At 50.0% G+C, this 18,435-nt stretch overlaps 2 protein-coding genes across 2 annotated transcripts; both read left to right on the top strand.

Annotated features, from left to right (window-relative positions):
* The first annotated feature begins 3,845 nt into the window (after positions 1-3,845).
* On the top strand, positions 3,846-6,719 carry FBXO46 (F-box protein 46). Its single transcript, XM_073561197.1, has 2 exons — positions 3,846-4,094; positions 5,333-6,719. The coding sequence occupies exon 2, from the start codon at positions 5,343-5,345 to the stop codon at positions 6,684-6,686; it is 1,344 nt and encodes a 447-aa protein (XP_073417298.1). The 5' UTR covers positions 3,846-4,094; positions 5,333-5,342; the 3' UTR covers positions 6,687-6,719.
* A 2,989-nt stretch (positions 6,720-9,708) lies between these two features.
* Positions 9,709-17,322, top strand: QPCTL (glutaminyl-peptide cyclotransferase like). The gene is made up of 7 exons (XM_073561196.1): positions 9,709-10,033; positions 11,120-11,260; positions 11,338-11,625; positions 15,562-15,717; positions 16,484-16,583; positions 16,659-16,775; positions 16,845-17,322. The coding sequence occupies exons 1-7, from the start codon at positions 9,731-9,733 to the stop codon at positions 16,988-16,990; spliced, it is 1,251 nt and encodes a 416-aa protein (XP_073417297.1). The 5' UTR covers positions 9,709-9,730; the 3' UTR covers positions 16,991-17,322.
* Positions 17,323-18,435: the final 1,113 nt, after the last annotated feature.

Raw genomic sequence — 18,435 nt, 5'->3', positions numbered from 1 at the left:
GGGATCCATGGAAGGGTTCCAGAGTTATTACCTCATAAAGGGACAGTGGTCAGAATTGTAAAAATTGGCCTGATCATTAACGTGCAAACCACCCTTGGGGGTAAAGGGGTTAAATAATAGAAATAAAAGTTAAATTTTATGGTCTTCTAGTGAGGGTTTATTTGGGGTTCTCCCAATTTGGAAATCACCGACAACTACTTTGAGATTGATAACAAGATATATGTAAAATGGCTCCACAGTACACAAATCTTTTCATGGCCAAGCTTGAAAGTGACTTTTTGCCCTCATGCCCCATCAGGCCTCTGGCCTACTACCACTACATTGATGATATTTTAATCATCTGGACAAAGTCAGAGCAACAGCTGGAGACGTTCCATGAACAGTTTAATCAATTTCATCCCACCATTACCTTAACAATCAACTACTTCTGTACTGACATTAAGTTTTTGGACAACATTAAGCTACAGAACAATGATAGAGAGACATTCCTGTACCAGAAAACAGTTGTCTGTCCAACATACCTTAAATGGGACAATTTCCATCCAAAATCGTAAAAAATTGTATTGTCTACAACCAAGCTGTCATGATCCAGGTTGGATCTGACAGATTAAATGCACAAAGTAACCTTTTTTTTTTCCTTTGGCTGTGTGCCAAAGGTGGTTTTGCCCCCAGTGGCCATTAGGGTCATTGCACTGTGGTGGTTTCAGTTGTAGTTTTCCCCCCGGTGGCCATTAGGGTCATTGCACTCTGGTTACCTTAGTTTGTGCACGTGATTATGTAACAGGTGTGATTGCTCTATAAAAGAGTATCAGGTGTGTCAATCACTGTTGTTGATAGTTCCTCATTTGCAAGCAAGCCTGGGTGAAGAATGGAGATGAAGGAGAGTCAGGGGCAGCTCAGTAAGAGTCCTGGAGTAGCAGCTATGGTGTCTGCAAGGAGGGCTGGCATGGCTTGGTGGAGTGTCAGCTATGGTGTCTGCAAGGAGGGCTAGCATTGCTTGGTGGAGTGGCGGCTATGGTGTAGAGCTGCACTCAGGATGCTGGACTCAGTTGCTGGAAAGCTGGACTCAAAATGTTGGACTCTTTGGCAGAAAAGCTGGACTCATTTGCTGGACTCTGTTTCTGGACTGCTGCACACAGGTGGTGGACTCTGTTTGCTCCAAGGCTGCACTATGGTGTTGGATCCGGTCAGAGGAAAACATGCACGCAGGTGGTGGGTTCTGTTGCTGGGAGCGTAAGCAACAGAGCAAAGCTAAGTGGTGTTCCCCTGTTTTGTCACTTTTCCTTATGTGTGTTTAGTGCAGTGGTGGGATTAGTTTCCGCACCGACCATTTCCCTAGTGAGGGTTTAGGTGCAGGGCGAGTCAGGGTTTTTAGGCTCCTGAACGGCGCCCGGTGCGGAACTGGCCTAGGGACCGTACACTGACTCGGGAGTGCAGGAGGTCTCCACTTCCCCATTCCCTATCGCAGGGCCACCATTGTTATTGTTACCCAGGTTTTCCCTATCCCCTTTGTCTGGTTGTATTAGTTACTGGCCTGCGGGCCGCATCACACCGGACAATTACACGTGCCGTGTCCTGTTGTATCAGTTACCGGCCTGCTGGCCGTGTCACACAGGACGGGGCACGTGACACAAGCCATCAGATACAATCAGATATGTGCAGTCCTACAGATGGAGACAAACACTTTGGTGGCCTTAGGCTACTTTCACACTTGCATTGCACAGACCTGCGTTGGTCTGCGCACGGCCGTCACTAAGCTCCGCCCCTGCCGTGCCTCCTCCTGTTAGCTCCGCCTATGGGCGCATGATGCTGCATGCGACCTACGGACCCTATTAGCATTGGGTACGCAGGCCATGCGCAGGTATGCGCTTTCTGGCATATGCTTCCTTTTGATGGTGCGCCGACCTGCGCCAAATGCACCGTGTTGCATTTTAGTGCGCTCGGCGCACCATCAAAAGGACACATGCGCTGAAAAATGCATACCTGCGCACGGCCTGCGTACCCAATGCTAAAGATAGGGTGCGCAGGTCGCATGCAGCGTCATGCGCCCATAGGCGGAGCTAACAGGAGGAGGTGTGGCAGGGGCGGAGCTTAGCGGCGGCCGTGCGCAGACCAACGCAGGTCTGTGCAATGCAAGTGTGAAACTAGCCTTAGAACGACCTTTTTGAATCAGGGCTACCATCCAAGAACAATTGAAAACCAGATTACAAGAGCAACCTGTCCCAACTCTGTTGTATGATGTCCTGACACCAGGGACTCCTACCCTATCCCTAACGCTAGGGACACCCTAACACGACCTGTTCCCTGGATTACTTCTTGTTGTTGATTCTTCACCAAAATTTTACATTTGGTCTCTTTATGTTTGAAGCATGATATGTGGGAAAAGGTTGAAAAGTTCCAGGGGGCCGAATACTTTCGCAAGGCACTGTACAAGAATCCAAGTACTTCCTGCTGCATCGCATCTAATGTGGTGTATTTAATTTGTACTAAATATCCAGCTAGGGGTCTGTATGTGGGGGAGACCGGGCAAAAACTGAGAACAAGGATGAATTGTCATTGGCACACAATAAGAGTAAAAAGAATGGACCTACCTGTGGCAAAACATTTTTGCATGCTTGATCACAGTAACATGGATATGAAATCACTGGTATTGAAAGTTAATTTCAAATCTCAGAGAGACAGAAGGGTCTGGAAGTATAAACTTATAAAAACCTTTGACACACTCACTTCTACATCAACTAAAGAATGTGCTCTTCAGACCTCCTGTGGACATCAAAATCATGGACTAGACTTCAAACACAGGACAATACAATTTTCACACTCCTTATCTATGAACTGGTCCAATATTTATGTTTCTCCCTCTCCCATAACGATAATTCTGCTTCACGTCACTTGTCTCATCTATTGCATTTTTTCTGTGTTGTGTATAAATGTGATTCTTCAGACTTTGTATTAGTAAATGCCTGATGACGAGAGCTGAGTAGTCTGGAAAGCTTGCAATGTATTACCATCTTTTCAGTTAGCCATTAAAAGGTATCAACTACTGAGGACTCTCAATCCTGAATATATTTCTATCTACTGGCTAACACGGTACAAAGATATACATCGTTTCTGTATCACTTCTTCTCATCACTTGTACACAGGTTGTGGAAGATCTGGCATGAGGTTGGGCGCACATCGTGGAGAGCTGATCCCAGACCCTCTGTGTATGAGGCTTGTGCGGATCCTTCTGTCTCTTGTGATCCCGGACAGACGGGATGATGTGCTGTCAGGGCTCCGGGTCATCACTTCTGTCCCGTCATGTTAATGGATCGGTAAACAAGTGCTGCCAACTGGATTGTGACATTCTGGATTCGCCTTGTGTAAATGCGCCACAAATGTTTGGGGGTGACGGGGCAATAGGTCGACGTTTTGGACCCCAATTCTACTTTTTGCCCATGGTCTGACTCCTGCCTGTTGGATGTGGAGGGGGCACATACTTTTTTCCATACACTGTTATATACCGGGCAGTGTTCTGGTGGTCGCAGACAGTGAGGAACAGGTGCCTGATGATAGTAATCCGCTGTAACATGACGTCATAGTTCTGTTCGTGTCTCATTACTTGGGGGCGGGGATTATCAGAGATACAATGTAACAACCTGACATTCCACAAGCCCCGCCCTCCTGTTATTACTGGGGGCGGAGGCCGCAATGTAGCGTCTGACTTTAGGGACCTGCACGATGTTCCTGCAGCCGCAGAGCGAGGCCTCTGGTCAGCATGGCGGCCCGACGGATCTCTCAGGCTGTTGCGCTTTCACCACGAACCCTAACCCAGCCGGGGAGTTTCCATATAAGGAGATGCCCGGATCCACGGCCGCTGATTGGTTGCTCGCTCCTCCTGTTGCTGTCTGTCACGGGAGTGCACTCAGCGTGGGAGCCAGAAAGAGACTGTCCCTTTAAGAGGTCAGGTGACTCCCCTCCCTGAGTGACAGCTCCTCGGGTGTCCGGGGAGTCAGCGGGCGAGACCCGGGTCACCGGAGGGAAAGCCCGGCAACGGATGCTTCCCGGAGTATTAATCCTTGGAGCGCAGGGTCATGATCAGCAGCAGGCGGCAGGTGAGACAGGTGTCGTCCATTACCCGGGCAGGGGGCAGGCGAGGGCCGCTGTGTGATCCTGATCCTCGGGACTGTGACCTTTATTCCCATAGTGGGGTCCCCCTGTCAGGTGACTGATGTCCCGGGCCTCCGGTCACTGGGGCCTGGTGCCCGGGGTAGAGCATGCTGGGATATGTGATCCACCATCACCCCCTTCATTGTCCTGACCATAGAGGATGCTGGGATATGTGATCCTCCATCACTCCCATCAGTAACCTGACCACAGAGCATGCAGGGATATGTGATCCACCATCACCCCCAACATTAACCTGACCTCAGAACATGCTGGTATATGTGATCCACCATCACCCCCAACATTAACCTGACCTCAGAGCATGCAGGGATATGTGATCCACCATCACCCCCAACATTAACCTGACCTCAGAACATACTGGTATATGTGATCCACCATCACTCCCATCAGTAACCTGACCACAGAGCATGCAGGGATATGTGATCCACCATCACTCCCATCAGTAACCTGACCACAGAGCATGCAGGGATATGTGATCCACCATCACTCCCATCAGTAACCTGACCACAGAGCATGCAGGGATATGTGATCCACCATCACCCCCAACATTAACCTGACCTCAGAACATGCTGGTATATGTGATCCACCATCACCCCCAACATTAACCTGACCTCAGAACATGCTGGTATATGTGATCCACCATCACCCCCAACATTAACCTGACCTCAGAACATGCTGGTATATGTGATCCACCATCACCCCCAACATTAACCTGACCTCAGAACATGCTGGTATATGTGATCCACCATCACTCCCATCAGTAACCTGACCACAGAGCATGCAGGGATATGTGATCCACCATCACTCCCATCAGTAACCTGACCTCAGAACATGCTGGTATATGTGATCCACCATCACCCCCAACATTAACCTGACCATAGAGCAGTCTGAGATATGTGATCCACCATCACCTCCATCATTAACCTGACCTCAGAGCATGCTGCGATCTGTGATCCACCATCACTCTCATCATTAACCTGACCAAAGAGCATGCTGGTATCTGTGATCCACCTTCCCTCTCATCATTGTCCTGATCTTAGAGCATGCTGGGATCTGTGATCCACCATCACTCCCATCATTAACCTGATCTTAGAGCATGCTGGGATCTGTGATCCACCATCCCTCCCATCATTGCCCTAACTCATCCTAACTGTTCTGTTTGCAGATTTGACGTCATGGATCCCCGGCTGCCATCTCCTCTTCACCTGTGGAGTCCAAGTCCCTTTGGTGCTTATTCTATGAGCTGCACTTCAGCAGAGAGCGGTGACAGTGCGGGGGCTGCGGAGGAGAAGGCCCCTCCCCCGGAGAGCGCTGAGTGCCCGAGGAGCGGCGATGATCGTGTCCTCTTGGATACGTGGTACGTTATCAAGCCCGGAAACACCAAGGAGAAAGTGGCCTTCTTTGTGGCTTATCAGTGTGCGGGGAGCTGCTCGTCCCCCCGCCCTGGAGGGGCTAAAGTCAAAGGTCGATGGAGCGCATGGGGCAGCTCCAGGGCAAAGAGACGTCGGCATGCTGTTGATCTAGAAGCTCCTCCCTCTGTAGCTGAGATGGTGGCTCGTGCGGAGGGCCGAGGTGCCGAAGCTGCCCCAGCCAGACCCCCTCTGGTCCTGGTGACGTCCTCTGAAGATGATGGGGCAGAGGGTCACTGCCGCAGTGTGGCCGAGGCCGTGGCCCAGTACGAGGCCGAACAGGCAGAGAGAGAAGTCCGCATTGCCTTCCGTGTGGCCGAGAGGCCTGGAGACCCCATCACGTGTGACCTGTACCAGCTGCTTAGTCCGGAGCCGCACCGCGTCTGTGTCCTGCTGGAAAAGATGGAGTCACAGCAAGCGGAGAGTGTGGAGGAGGCTCAGGTGTCGTCGTCTGAGTCTGGCTTCCACGTAGACCTGGTGCTGACCGGGGCTGTTGACCGTTGTGTCTTTTATGGAGGGGAGGCGGATGAGACAGAACCACTCCCTGGACAGCTCTTCTTCCCTTGTCTCTCTGCTGCTCCTCCACCCCCACCCCCTCCACCGCCGCCTGTCCCTCCTCTTTGCCGCCTCTACCGCCATGTCTCCCATGACTTCCTGGAGATCCGTTTCCAAGTTCAGCGTCTTCTCCAGCCTCGGCTTTACCTCCCGTCGTTACCGGACCACGTCCTCCTGGCAATCTTCAGCTACTTGTCCACGCAGTCATTGGCTGCCATAAAGTGCACGTGTCGGCGCTTCCGGGCGTTGATTGAAGACTATGGGGTGCGGCCCTGTGACTCTCGCTGGAGCCAGCACCCCCTCTATCGGGAAGACCCCTGCAAACAATGTAAACGGATTTACAAACGTGGCGATGTGTCCATGTGCCGTTGGCACCCCAAGCCTTACCACCACGACCTGCCCTACGGACGCTCCTACTGGATGTGCTGCCGCCGGCCTGATCGTGCAGCTCCCGGCTGCCAGCTGGGCCTTCATGACAATAACTGGGTGCTTCCGGGAGAAGGGACTCGGGTTAAAGGGAGGGGACGAGGGGAGGTGAAGTCAGGGGGGATGTGACTGAGTGTTTGAATTAAAGGGATTATTTATGAAGTGCTGTGGTGTTTCTGAGTTGTACTGTGGAGACCAACCGACAACCTGCACTGCACAGTCATCCAGTGGCACAGAGTGCTGGAGAAGGAATAGGGAAAGTCTCCTCCATAAATTGGGTCACACTGGGGGTGAGTGACTTCCAACACACGACCAGGAGCTGTGACTACACCACCCACCTGTGCCGCTGTGATGGCCATATTGTTTGTCCTCCTAAACTTCCTAAAATCGTGGACGGTGTAAAAATGTGGATGAGTATCAGCTGGGGGACTGCAGCCTGGCGAGGTGGATGCCCATATCCACAGGGTCAGCGCCAGCACAAACGGCTCAGTACCTTCACAAGTCTGGCTGAAGTTTTGGAGTGTGAAGTGGCAGTGACCTCATCGAGAGGCCGATCTGTGCAAGGGAGCTTGTGTATTATTATTCATTTTTATAGCACCATATACATGTAAAAAAAGGGGTATACAAGACTTGCACAATAAACATGAGCAATACAAGGCACACACAAGTACAGAAGGAGAGAGGACCCTGCCCGCGAGGGCTCAATCTACAGCGGATGGGTGAGGATACAGTAGGAGAGGGTAGAGCTGGTCGTGCGGCGGTTCAGTAGACTGAGGATCACTGCAGGTTGTAGGCTTTCCGGAAGAGGTGGGTCTTCAGGTTCCTTTTTGAAGGTTTCCGTGGTAGGTGAAAGTCTGATGTGTTGGGGTAGAGAGTTCCAGGGTATGGGGGAAGTACGGGAGAAGTCTTGTATGCGGTTGTGGGAAGAAGAAATGAGAGGAGTAGAGAAGGAGATCTTGAGAAGATAGAAGGTTGCGTATAGGTAAGTACCAGGAGACCTTGTATGTAATAGGTCTTTGAACTGGAGCCTCTGGACAATAGGAAGCCAGTGAAAAGCTTGGCAGAGAGGAGAGGTCGGGGAATAACGGGGAGACAGGTGGATTAGTCGGGCAGCAGAGTTTAGAATAGATTGGAGTGGTGCTAGAGGGGAGGCCAGAAAGTAGTAGGTTGCAGTAGTCGAGGCGGGAGATGAGGGCATGGACTAGTGTTTTTGCGGTTTCTTGGTCAAGGAATGTATGGATCCGGGAAATATTTTTGAGTTGGAGGAGGCGAGGGCTTGGATATGTGGCTTGAAAGATCGGGTAGAGTCGAGGATCACCCCAAGGCACCGAGCGTGCGGGACTTGGGAAAGCCACCAGCCATTGACATTGATGAATAGGTCTGGTGGAGGGGTAGAGTGAGATGGGGGAAATATGATGAATTCTGTTTTGTCCATGTTCAGTTTTAGAAAGCGAGAAGAAAAGAAGGCTGAAATAGCAGACAGACATTGTGGGAATTCAGTCAGTAAGGAGGCGAGGTCAGGTCCAGATAGGTAGATCTGGTGTCATCGGCGTAAAGGTGATACTGCAAACCGTGGGATTCTATGAGCTGTCCGAGGCCGAAGGTGTGGATGGAGAAGCGCAGGGGACCTAGAACTGAACCTTGGAGAACACCGACAGACGGGGCGAGGTGAGGAGGCGGTGTGGGAGAGGGAGACACTGAATGTCTGGTCTGTTAGATATGACGAGATCCAGGATAGGGCCAAATCTGTGATGCCCAGAGATGAGAGGGTCTGTAACAAGAAGGAATGGTCCACTGTGTCAAAGACAGAGGACAGGTCCAGGAGGAGGAGGACAGAGCAGTGTCGCTTGCTCTTGGCAGTTAGTAGGTCGTTAATGACTTTAGTTAGGGCAGTTTCAGTGGAGTGATGCGGTCGAAGAGGGAGCAGGAGGAGAGGTGGGAGGACAGTTCAAGATGGACATGTTGTTCCAGTAATTTTGAGGCATAGGGGAGAAGTGATATAGGGCGATAGCTAGATACAGAGGATGGGTCAAGAGAGGGCTTTTTGAGGATAGGTGTGATTGAGGCATGATTGGAGGCTGAGGGGAAGAGTATCATAAGACTGGCCCCCGCTGCTCGGGTGGGGGGGGTGGAACGGGGTAAGCCACATGTCCGACTCCTGCACGCGGGCACTGGTGAGTGACATTCGCACTATGGGGCTGGTCTGAAATCAGTAACGCTCTGTTCCAAGATCTCGGCTTCTTGGAAGTGAATGGGATAATTCTGTTCATAGGGGAGGGGGATCGTACATGATAGCGAGTGGCGTTCAGCGCTGAGGATTGTCCTGATACATAATGACAGCCTCGTAGTATGTAGCTGGTGCTTGCTATTATGCGTCTGCTGATCAGGACGATCCAGAGTGGATCCGCAGGGTCAGGGGTCACTGCATAAGACCCCACTATAGATTTCTGCCCGGTGTCAGTGAATGTGAATATTGATTGCATTCACAGGCTGACATCCTCCCCTGACCGGTCCTGCTCGCACAGAGGAGGGTTCGTCACAGTGTGCGGTTCCCCCATTCTTCTTGCTGCCATAATGGCGGCTCTGACGCAACACCTGATCTGAACATTTCGGACCCCGACCAACAGCGTCCAGTTGTATGGCTTTTACGGTTCTGGAGATTTTGACTGTAAGAGCTGTCCATAAGAAAAGTATTGGGACTTTTGGCAGAAATCCCAGGATGTGCACCTGGTCCAGTGGATGTCCACCATGCTGCACCCTCCGGCGGCTCTCCCCAAGAGGCTCCCAGTCATGAGCTGGGCAGCGATTAACTGCTTGTTGTGTAGCAGAGACAGAAATGGGAAAAACAAGTGTCGTTATATAGAGCTTAGCCCCGCCTCGTTGACAGGGCGTGGCCAACGTCAACCCCTCCCCCGCTGTCACAGCCTGCGTTATTCGAGGCTTTATAATCCGGTGACTTTATAACTTTCACCTCGTCCGGTAACGGAGACCCCTCGGCAGATATGGCGACTGCTGTTACTTAGCGACAACAAGCGCCTGAACACCAATGAGAGCGCATGAGCTGTCAGTACAGATCCCGCCCCTCACTTCTGATTGGTCCCTGCCGCAGTAATAATTACCCCCGCCCCCACACTAGCACTGCCAGGCTCCACCCTTGTGCGTTGCTTGGCGGAATGTGGCCAGGTGTCTGCGGCTCCTGCCTGCTGACTCCTCCCCCTGCTGTTGATTGGCTGTGCTTGGACCCTCTGCGCTCTCATTGGTTGCGGTGTCGCCAGTCATGCTTTTCATCGATGTGTTCACGCCGCGCTGCTCGTATCTACAAGAGCCCCGGGGGCCCCTCCAGCGGTGCCTGGAGCCCGAAGCTGCGCGCCCTGTTGGTGCTCGGGCTGGGGGTGCTTATTGGTGCCGGCATACTACTGTGGGAAGCCGGGAGCGGGAAACATGAAAAGGAGGGAGAAGCCCGAAGAGGGCAACAGGTGACGGCAAGGGCCACAGCGAGGGATGCGCATATTAACTCCTGAGACCAGAGGGGGAGGATGGGTCCACGTGGGGCGTCCTGAGGGGGAAGAGGAGCGACGGGATCTCGTGGGGCGTCCTGACGGGGAGGGGGGGAGGGGAGCGACGGGTCCTCGCGGGGTGTCCTAAGGGGGGGGGAGGGGAGCGACGGGTCCTCGCGGGGTGTCCTAAGGGGGGGGAAGGGGAGCGATGGGTCCTCGCGGGGCGTCTCGAGGGGGAAGGGGAGCGACGGGTCCTCGTGTGGGCCGTCCTGAGGGGGAAGGGGAGCGACGGGTCCTCGTGTGGGCCGTCCTGAGGGGGAAGGGGAGCGACGGGTCCTCGCTGGGCGTCCCGAGGGGGAAGGGGAGCGACGGGTCCTCGTGTGGGCCGTCCTGAGGGGGAAGGGGAGCGACGGGTCCTCGCTGGGCGTCCCGAGGGGGAAGGGGAGCGACGGGTCCTCGTGTGGGCCGTCCTGAGGGGGAAGGGGAGCGACGGGTCCTCGTGTGGGCCGTCCTGAGGGGGAAGGGGAGCGACGGGTCCTCGCTGGGCGTCCCGAGGGGGAAGGGGAGCGACGGGTCCTTGCTGGGCGTCCCGAGGGGGAAGGGGAGCGAAGGTTCCTCGCGGGGCGTCCCGAGGGGGAAGGGGAGCGAAGGTTCCTCGCGGGGCGTCCCGAGGGGGAAGGGGAGCGAAGGTTCCTCGCGGGGCATCCCGAGGGGGAAGGGGAGCGGCGGGTCCTCGCTGGGCATCCCGAGGGGGAAGGAGAGCGAAGGTTCCTCGCGGGGCGTCCCGAGGGGGAAGGGGAGCGACGGGTCCTCGCTGGGCGTCCTGAGGGGGAAGGAGAGCGAAGGTTCCTCGCTGGGCGTCCTGAGGGGGAAGGAGAGCGAAGGTTCCTCGCGGGGCGTCCCGAGGGGGAAGGGGAGCGGCGGGTCCTCGCTGGGCATCCCGAGGGGGAAGGGGAGTGAAGGTTCCTCGCGGGGCGTCCCGAGGGGGAAGGGGAGCGACGGGTCCTCGTGTGGGCCGGCACAGAGAAACAGCACGGTTGATGATGTGGGATGTCTCTTCTTCAGATTCGCCCTAAGTCTCCGACCTCCGCGCAGCTGCAGGAGCTGGTGGCTGCGGTCAGTATCCAGCGCTTGTGGTCGTCATTCCTAAGGCCAATGCTGATTGAGCGATCTCCTGGGAGCCCCGGGAACCGGCTAGTGAGGGAGGTAAGAGCCCGACCGGCCGCCGTATGCTGCCACCATTGGTGACTCTTGTGATCATTGACTCTTTCTTTTGGTCACAGCTCATCTCCGGTCACCTGCACTCGCTGACTGCTCAGTGGACGGTAGAATTGGATCTCTTTAATGCTCTGACCCCCCGGGGGTCTCTGCCTTTTGGAAGCATTGTCGCAACCCTGGATCCTGGAGCTCAACGCCGCCTGGTGTTTGCCTGTCACCTGGACTCCAAATGGTTTCCTGTGGACAGGAGGGGGCGGCCATTTGTTGGCGCCACTGACTCAGCTGTGCCCTGTTCTCTAATACTGGAGGCGGTGACTGCACTGGACACGCGGCTGAGAGACCTGAAGGAAAAGGTGAGAGCAGCAACTGCACCATCATCTCCTGAATCAGAGCACTGTATACTGGGTCCTGTTTGCTGTATGCTGAGTCCTGTATGCTGGGTACTGTATGCTGGGTCCTGTGCGCCTTATGCTGGGTCCTGTATGCTGGGTACTGTATGCTGTATCACAGAGAAGGAGAAGTCCAGCTCAAGGAGTAAAATCCAAAGTTTTCTTTATTTGTCACATTAAAATACAAGCATGGCTGCTATGGTCATCATTGCGGGTTTTTTCCCTGATATGGGATAGCCGCACAGAGAGTGCCCAGGAGGTTCTGTACGCGTTTCGAGCGCTGTGCACTCTTAGTCTCAGAATAACCCCAAAGAGCTATTGCAGCAGGATATCAAGAAGGTGCACATAATTATTTAAAATAGACACAATCAAACAACAAACAAAAAGGAAAAAAACAAAAACAAATGTGAGTGAAATATACATGACATTAAAATGATATATCACATCCACAACAAAAAAAATCTCTGTATGAATATGATTAATAATAAAGCATAAACTCTTTCCTCAAATTCATACCCATAGGTGTTTGTGTATCAAGGAGGTAAATCCAAAATGCCTCTCTGTCCCTTAATAGTTTTTCTCTATTTCCACCTCTAATTCTTCTTTTAATCTGTTCAATAGCATACATTTTAATAAATGAAAGATCCCTATTATGAATGGACACAAAGTGCTTAGATACATTGGATATATTGCGGGTTGTGGGCTGAACAATGTCACATAGGTGCTCCCGAATCCTATCCTTTAATCTGCGAATGGTCGAACCCACATATTTTAAATCACAATGTGTACATTCCACAATATAAACAACAAAGTTTGAATTACAGTTCAGAAAATTATCTTATATTCTTTGTTATTTGAGGAATCGAAAAAGGATAAGGTTTTAAATGAAAGGGTGCACGTTTTGCAGGGAGACTGACCGCATCTGTGATAACCCATCACTGATAACCAATTTTTATTTTTACTTTTGTTTGTACTATATAAGCTGGAGACGATCCTAATCCCATTTTTTTAGTAACTGGTCAATAATATTATCATTGTGAAGCAAATGTAAATTATTATTGATTATTTTACGAATTTCTTTAAAATATGGACTATAGGTAAGAACCAGTGTGGGACTATCATTTTGTTGAGTTCTGTTTTTATTATGACAATTCGGTTTTAGTAATATTTCCCTTGTTTTGTTATTTACGAATATTAGCTGCTCTATTTATTGTCCAGTTTGGATAACCACGTTTATTTAAACGATTTTTTTTATAGAGATGAACTCCCTGTTGTAGGACGAAGTTTCACTACAATTTCTCTTCACTCTAATTAATTCACCCACAGGAATCGCTTTGATTGTATGAGCGGGGTGAAAAGAATGTGCATGCAAGATTGTATTGCCAGCAACCTTTTTGCGATGTGTAGAGGAAGAAATGCATCGTTGCGGTATTCCAGTTAGACAAAGATCTAAAAAACAAATTGTAGACGTATCAAAACTATGTGTGAATTTCAAATTAAATTGATTAACATTAATGTAATCAATGAAAAGAGGAATGAGGCAGATGTCACCCTTCCATATGATGAGCAGGTCATCTATGTATCTTATATACCATTCAATATTTTCCAAAAAAGGATTATTTACGTCAAAGATAAACAGCTCCTCCCACCATGCCATCACCAAGTTAGCGACCGAAGGGGAAAATTTAGCCCCCATCGACACACCACTATTCTGTAAATAGAATTTCTCAATGAATAGAAAATAATTGTGGGACAACAAAAATTGTAACACCGCAACAATGTAGTTCTGTAATTCCATGCAATATGAACTATATTTGCATAGATGATAACGTACTGCTGAAATTGCAATGTTATGGGGAATGTATGTGTATAGGGAAACTACGTCACATGTAAGCCATGTCCAATTGGTGTGCCATAAAACATTGTGAAAAATACCTAAGACGTCTTTTGTATCTTTTACAAACCCTGGAATACGATGCACTAGAGACTGGAGAACCGAATCCAGCCACTGACCCAGACGTTCATTCATTGAACCTATGCCTGCCACTATTGGGCGCATGGTGGGGGAATTCATTCTTATGAGTTTTCGGTAGTGCATGTAAAATTGGAATGACAGGATTGTCAATCAAAAGATATTCTGATTGTTTTTTAGTAAAAAAAAACCTTGTTTAACCCCGTCATCAATGATTGATTTACATCTGCTGAGAAAAGGAACTTGTGACGTTATAGCGATATTGCTAGCGACATCGCTGTGTCTGATACTTACCTCCGACCGGCTCCCCCGCTGGTTATCGCTGATCGCGCGAGAACGTCCTGGAACGTTTCTCATCGTCAGCTTCCTGCTGCGCTTCCTGTGGAGAGACGAGCGTGGAGCCGGGCGGGAGGACGTCAGGATCGCCTAGTGTGACAGGTAAGTAGCGACCCCCGTCCCCAGCAATGTCTCTGGTGAGATCTGCCTGTGTGGCAGCTCACTAGCAACCACTTAGCGATGCACCAGCGATCCTGACCGCGTCATATCGCTGGTCGGGATCGCTGGCGCATCGCTAAGTGTGACAGTACCTTTAGAGATCATCTCGTTCACTGCTGTAAGATAATCACCTGAATTCATAATCACAACCGAGCCCCTTTATCAGACATTTTGATCATGATATCAGGGTTAGATTTCAAATCCTTCAAAGCTTTTCTCTCAGCAGATGTAAGATTAAATCCATGTAAATCATTGTTAGAATTATTTGACAACTTTTTAATATCGTTTTCAACACATTCCTGAAATTTTTCCATCTCATTGGTTCTAGCCTGGATGGGATAAAACTGTGGGTTTTTTAACCTAAAAGGAAAATAAGAGGTTAATGCATCAACAGACGTGCTAGGAGTCTCCATATCAGATAGACTCAACAAGCAAGTTTGCTCCAAAAAATTATTTCCCAAAAATTGATTGTCCAAAGGAATCGCATGTACATCCTGAGAGTCACTGTCCGAAAAAAAGTGTCTTTTAATAGTGAGATCTCTCATAAATTTATTAATGTCTTTTAAAGTTGAGAAGACATCCAGATTTAAATTAGTTGGAACGAAATTCAGACCTCTGGATAACAATTTCACTTCAGGTGGAGACAAAGAGAATGATTAGAGATTGACAACATCTAGTGATTCATTTTCTGAGAACTCAATTGATTCTTTAGAAAGGCGGGAGTGTCTGTTGTGTTTCCTGCCCCCCCTTCTTGTCCATTTTTTGAGACGGCATTAAGCCTACGAGGTTTCCTATAATAATTGGACTGAGACTTATTCACTTTGGTGCGATTATCACTTGAGAGATCAAATGGTGGATCCACAGATGTGTCTGATGACTCCAAATCAGAAGAGGAAAACGTGACTTGATTCTGACGAGAGGCATTTGAGAAAGTGCAAGTGCGTTTCTTTAAGATGAATTTAGGAGACTGTAAAGGTCTCTCCCACCGTCCCCATTCATAAACTTGGTTATTTGAATAGTCAAATCTCTATTAATTTTTTTCTTTTTGAATTCCACTATAGAATCTTCCAAAGAAAGCATTTTTGCCTTTAAATCCTTCTGAAAATTTTCATATGTATCAACAGACATAGTGGATTTCAAGGATAAGAGATTTTTATTCAGATCTGCTTGTATTTCAATCAACTCCTGGCTCTCATATTTCACAATTAATTGCATTAATTGCAACGAGCAGTTGGATAAAATAATATTCCAAGCTTCAGTAAAATCGTCACTAAACATCTACTGTATGCTGGGTCCTGTGTGCTGTATACTGGATCCTGTATGCTGGGTCCTGTGCTCTGTATATTGGGTCCTGTATGCTGTATATACAGCTCCTGTATACTGGGGTCCTATATGTTGTGTGGTATATACTCAGCGCGTTGTTCTCTCGGCAGGGATCCCCCATCACGCTACAGCTTTTTTTCCTGGACGGAGAGGAGGCGTTTGGTGACTGGACAGAGTCAGATTCCTTGTACGGGGCCCGGCACTTGGCGCAGCGTCTGCAGAATGAGCCCGGTCCAGGAGGAGCCGGCAGCAAACTCGATGCAATCGTAAGGCTGTGCTAAATGTGGCCGGTGATGTACAGAATGCTCCATTACCTGAGTACACCGAGCACGAGTGTCACAGGGGGGACTGACCACCAGGGAGGAGACCCAAAGCGAGGGTCCCAACCTCTGCGAAAAGCAGGATCCCATAATTCACTTCTGATTGGGGGGATAGTCCAAAAATAACCAAGCTAATGGCCAGCCCTTTACATGTGAGATTGAGGTCTGAGGTAGAAACTCCATCCCAGTAAATTGACCTCTGCGCATGTCACAGAGCATGCTCACTGCACTCCCTTGGCGCTCGTCCTCAGGAGTGAGGGGTCCTGCTTGTAGCATTAATTCTCGGGAGTAGGGGGCCCTGGTTGTGGCGCTCGTCCTCAGTGGGGGTGGGGTAAGAGGCCCTGCTTTTGTGGTGCTTGTACTCTGGAGTGGGGCCCTGCTTGTGACACTTGTCATCGGGGGGTGAGGGGGGGCCCTGCTTGTGGTGATTGTTATTGGGGGTGGTGGGGTCTCGCTTGTGGCGCTTATCTTCAGGGGGTGGAGGGCTCGGCTTATGATGCTTCACTGCACATTATTTTCTCATCCATATTTAATCTGTTCAGCATGTACCGTTATTATTTTAAAGCATTTGCACATTAAACCTTTGGGAAACAGTGTTCTTGCAGGAAGACCCAGGCTCGTGCTTGCGGGCAGAACCAGGCTCGTGCTTGTGGGCAGACCCAGGCTCGTGCTTGCTGAGCTCTATATGATAACATTGTGCCTGTCCTCCCAGGATCTCTTTGTTCTGCTGGATCTGCTCGGGGCCCCGGGCCCGCTGGTCCTCAGCCACTTCTCGGAGACTCGCAGCCACTTCATGAGGCTCGTTACCATTGGTTAGTCCTGGGAGTGCTTGGATTTGTGGTTCACCTTTGTTCTGTCTGATGGCTTCCCCTTTTTTGTGCCCTTAGAAAAGCGGCTTCATGGCCTCGGCCTCCTGGACGCTCATCGTGTGGACAGTCCGTACTTCAGACCTGACCTGTATTTTGGGGCAGTGGAGGACGATCACGTTCCGTTCCTGAAGCGAGGTCTGTACTTCTTCCTCTCTCCTGATCACTCCCTTCACTCACTCATGTCATGTCCTCTCTATCGCTCAGGTGTCCCCGTTCTCCATATCATCTCCACGCCGTTCCCTGCTGTGTGGCACACTCATGACGACACCGAGGAGAATCTACATCCGCCAACCATCACCAACTTTTGCCGGATTTTTGTCACCTTCTTGGCAGAGACTCTCGCTTTGTGACTGGTTGAGGAATGGCTGCATTTCTTATGAACTTGCCGCCATCACACGTCAAAACTGAAAGCTCCCTGCATGCCCTGCTGGTTCGTAGGTTACACACACGTTGCATTCTGGGAGTTGTAGTCTCTTTTTCCTTGGTGCTGCAATTATAACTGCTGTGTTCGGTGAGCGTCAGCTGTAAATTGAGAGAAATGACTGCAGTCACAAAGTGACGCTTCGCCTGCGGACACTGGAGCCAGGTGTTATATGCTTCATGTTACACGGAGATTGCAGGATGTTATAACAGGGAGAGGAAAAGTGTAATATATGGAAAGGTGAAAAATGTGCACAACATACAGCGCCCTCTGGTGTACTTACTGAGAAATTACTGACTCCTCTCTGAGAGTGGTTGACCCACCGGCACCTGCCTGCACGCTGCAAGAGGGTGATGTCTACAGTCACCCATCACGACATGACTGACATCAGGTGTAATATTGTCAGGCGATAACACTGGTATAATACAGGAAGTCATTATAATGAGTTCACCAGCAGAAAAGTGAGTTCAGCTCTGGGGTATAATACAGGATGTAACTCAAGATCAGTAATGTAATGTATGTACACAGTGACTGCACCAGCAGAATAGTGAGTGCAGCTCTGGAGTAGAATACAGGATGTTAACCAGGATCAGTAATGTAATGTATGTACACAGTGACTGCACCAGCAGAATAGTGAGTGCAGCTCTGGGGTATAATACAGGATGTAACTCAGGATCAGTAATGTAATGTATGTACACAGTGACTGCACCAGCAGAATAGTGAGTGCAGCTCTGGAGTATAATACAGGATGTTAACCATGATCAGTAATGTAATGTATGTACACAGTGACTGCACCAGCAGAATAGTGAGTGCAGCTCTGGAGTATATAATACAGGATGTTAACCATGATCAGTAATGTATGTACACAGTGACTGCACCAGCAGAATAGTGAGTGCAGCTCTGGAGTATAATACAGGATGTTAACCAGGATCAGTAATGTAATGTGTGTACACAGTGACTGCACCAGCAGAATAGTGAGTGCTGCTCTGGAGCATAATGCAAGGCTGTAACTCAGGATCAGTAATGTATGTACACAGTGACTGCACCTGCAGAATAGTGAGTGCAGCTCTGGGGTATCATATAGGATGTAAGCCAGGATCAGTAATGTAATTAGTATGTACACAGTGACTCCACCAGCAGATTAGTGAGTGCAGCTCTGGAGTATAATGCAGGATGTAACTCAGGATTAGTAATGTAATGTATGTAGACAATGACTACACCAGCAGAATAGTGATTGCAGTTCTCAGCTGTTGCTCGCTCTGGTAATTGTGGGTGTGGTTGTTACTGATCCTGCTGTGTGCTCCTGAGATCCAGAGAACCAACACCTCTCCACCTGGGGACCTGCTCTCTCACCTACCCAGGGAGGGAGTGGGT

This window comes from Dendrobates tinctorius, unplaced genomic scaffold (genome assembly GCF_039654945.1).
Source record: "Dendrobates tinctorius isolate UK_male_01 unplaced genomic scaffold, ASM3965494v1 ptg000315l, whole genome shotgun sequence".
NCBI classification, from domain to species: Eukaryota; Metazoa; Chordata; class Amphibia; order Anura; family Dendrobatidae; genus Dendrobates; species Dendrobates tinctorius.
Note: the sequence above shows the minus strand (reverse complement) of the source record. Positions and strands in the feature narration are given on the sequence as shown.

What these genes read in the sequence shown, in the direction of transcription:
- QPCTL (XM_073561196.1), top strand. Translation starts at nt 9,731, where the DNA reads ATGTGGCCAGGTGTCTGCGGCTCCTGCCTGCTGACTCCTCCCCCTGCT. An exon ending in AAGCCCGAAGAGGGCAACAG is followed by an intron (nt 10,034 to 11,119) that starts GTGACGGCAAGG and finishes TCTCTTCTTCAG; the next exon opens with ATTCGCCCTAAGTCTCCGAC. An exon ending in GGAACCGGCTAGTGAGGGAG is followed by an intron (nt 11,261 to 11,337) that starts GTAAGAGCCCGA and finishes TTTTGGTCACAG; the next exon opens with CTCATCTCCGGTCACCTGCA.
- FBXO46 (XM_073561197.1), top strand. Translation starts at nt 5,343, where the DNA reads ATGGATCCCCGGCTGCCATCTCCTCTTCACCTGTGGAGTCCAAGTCCC.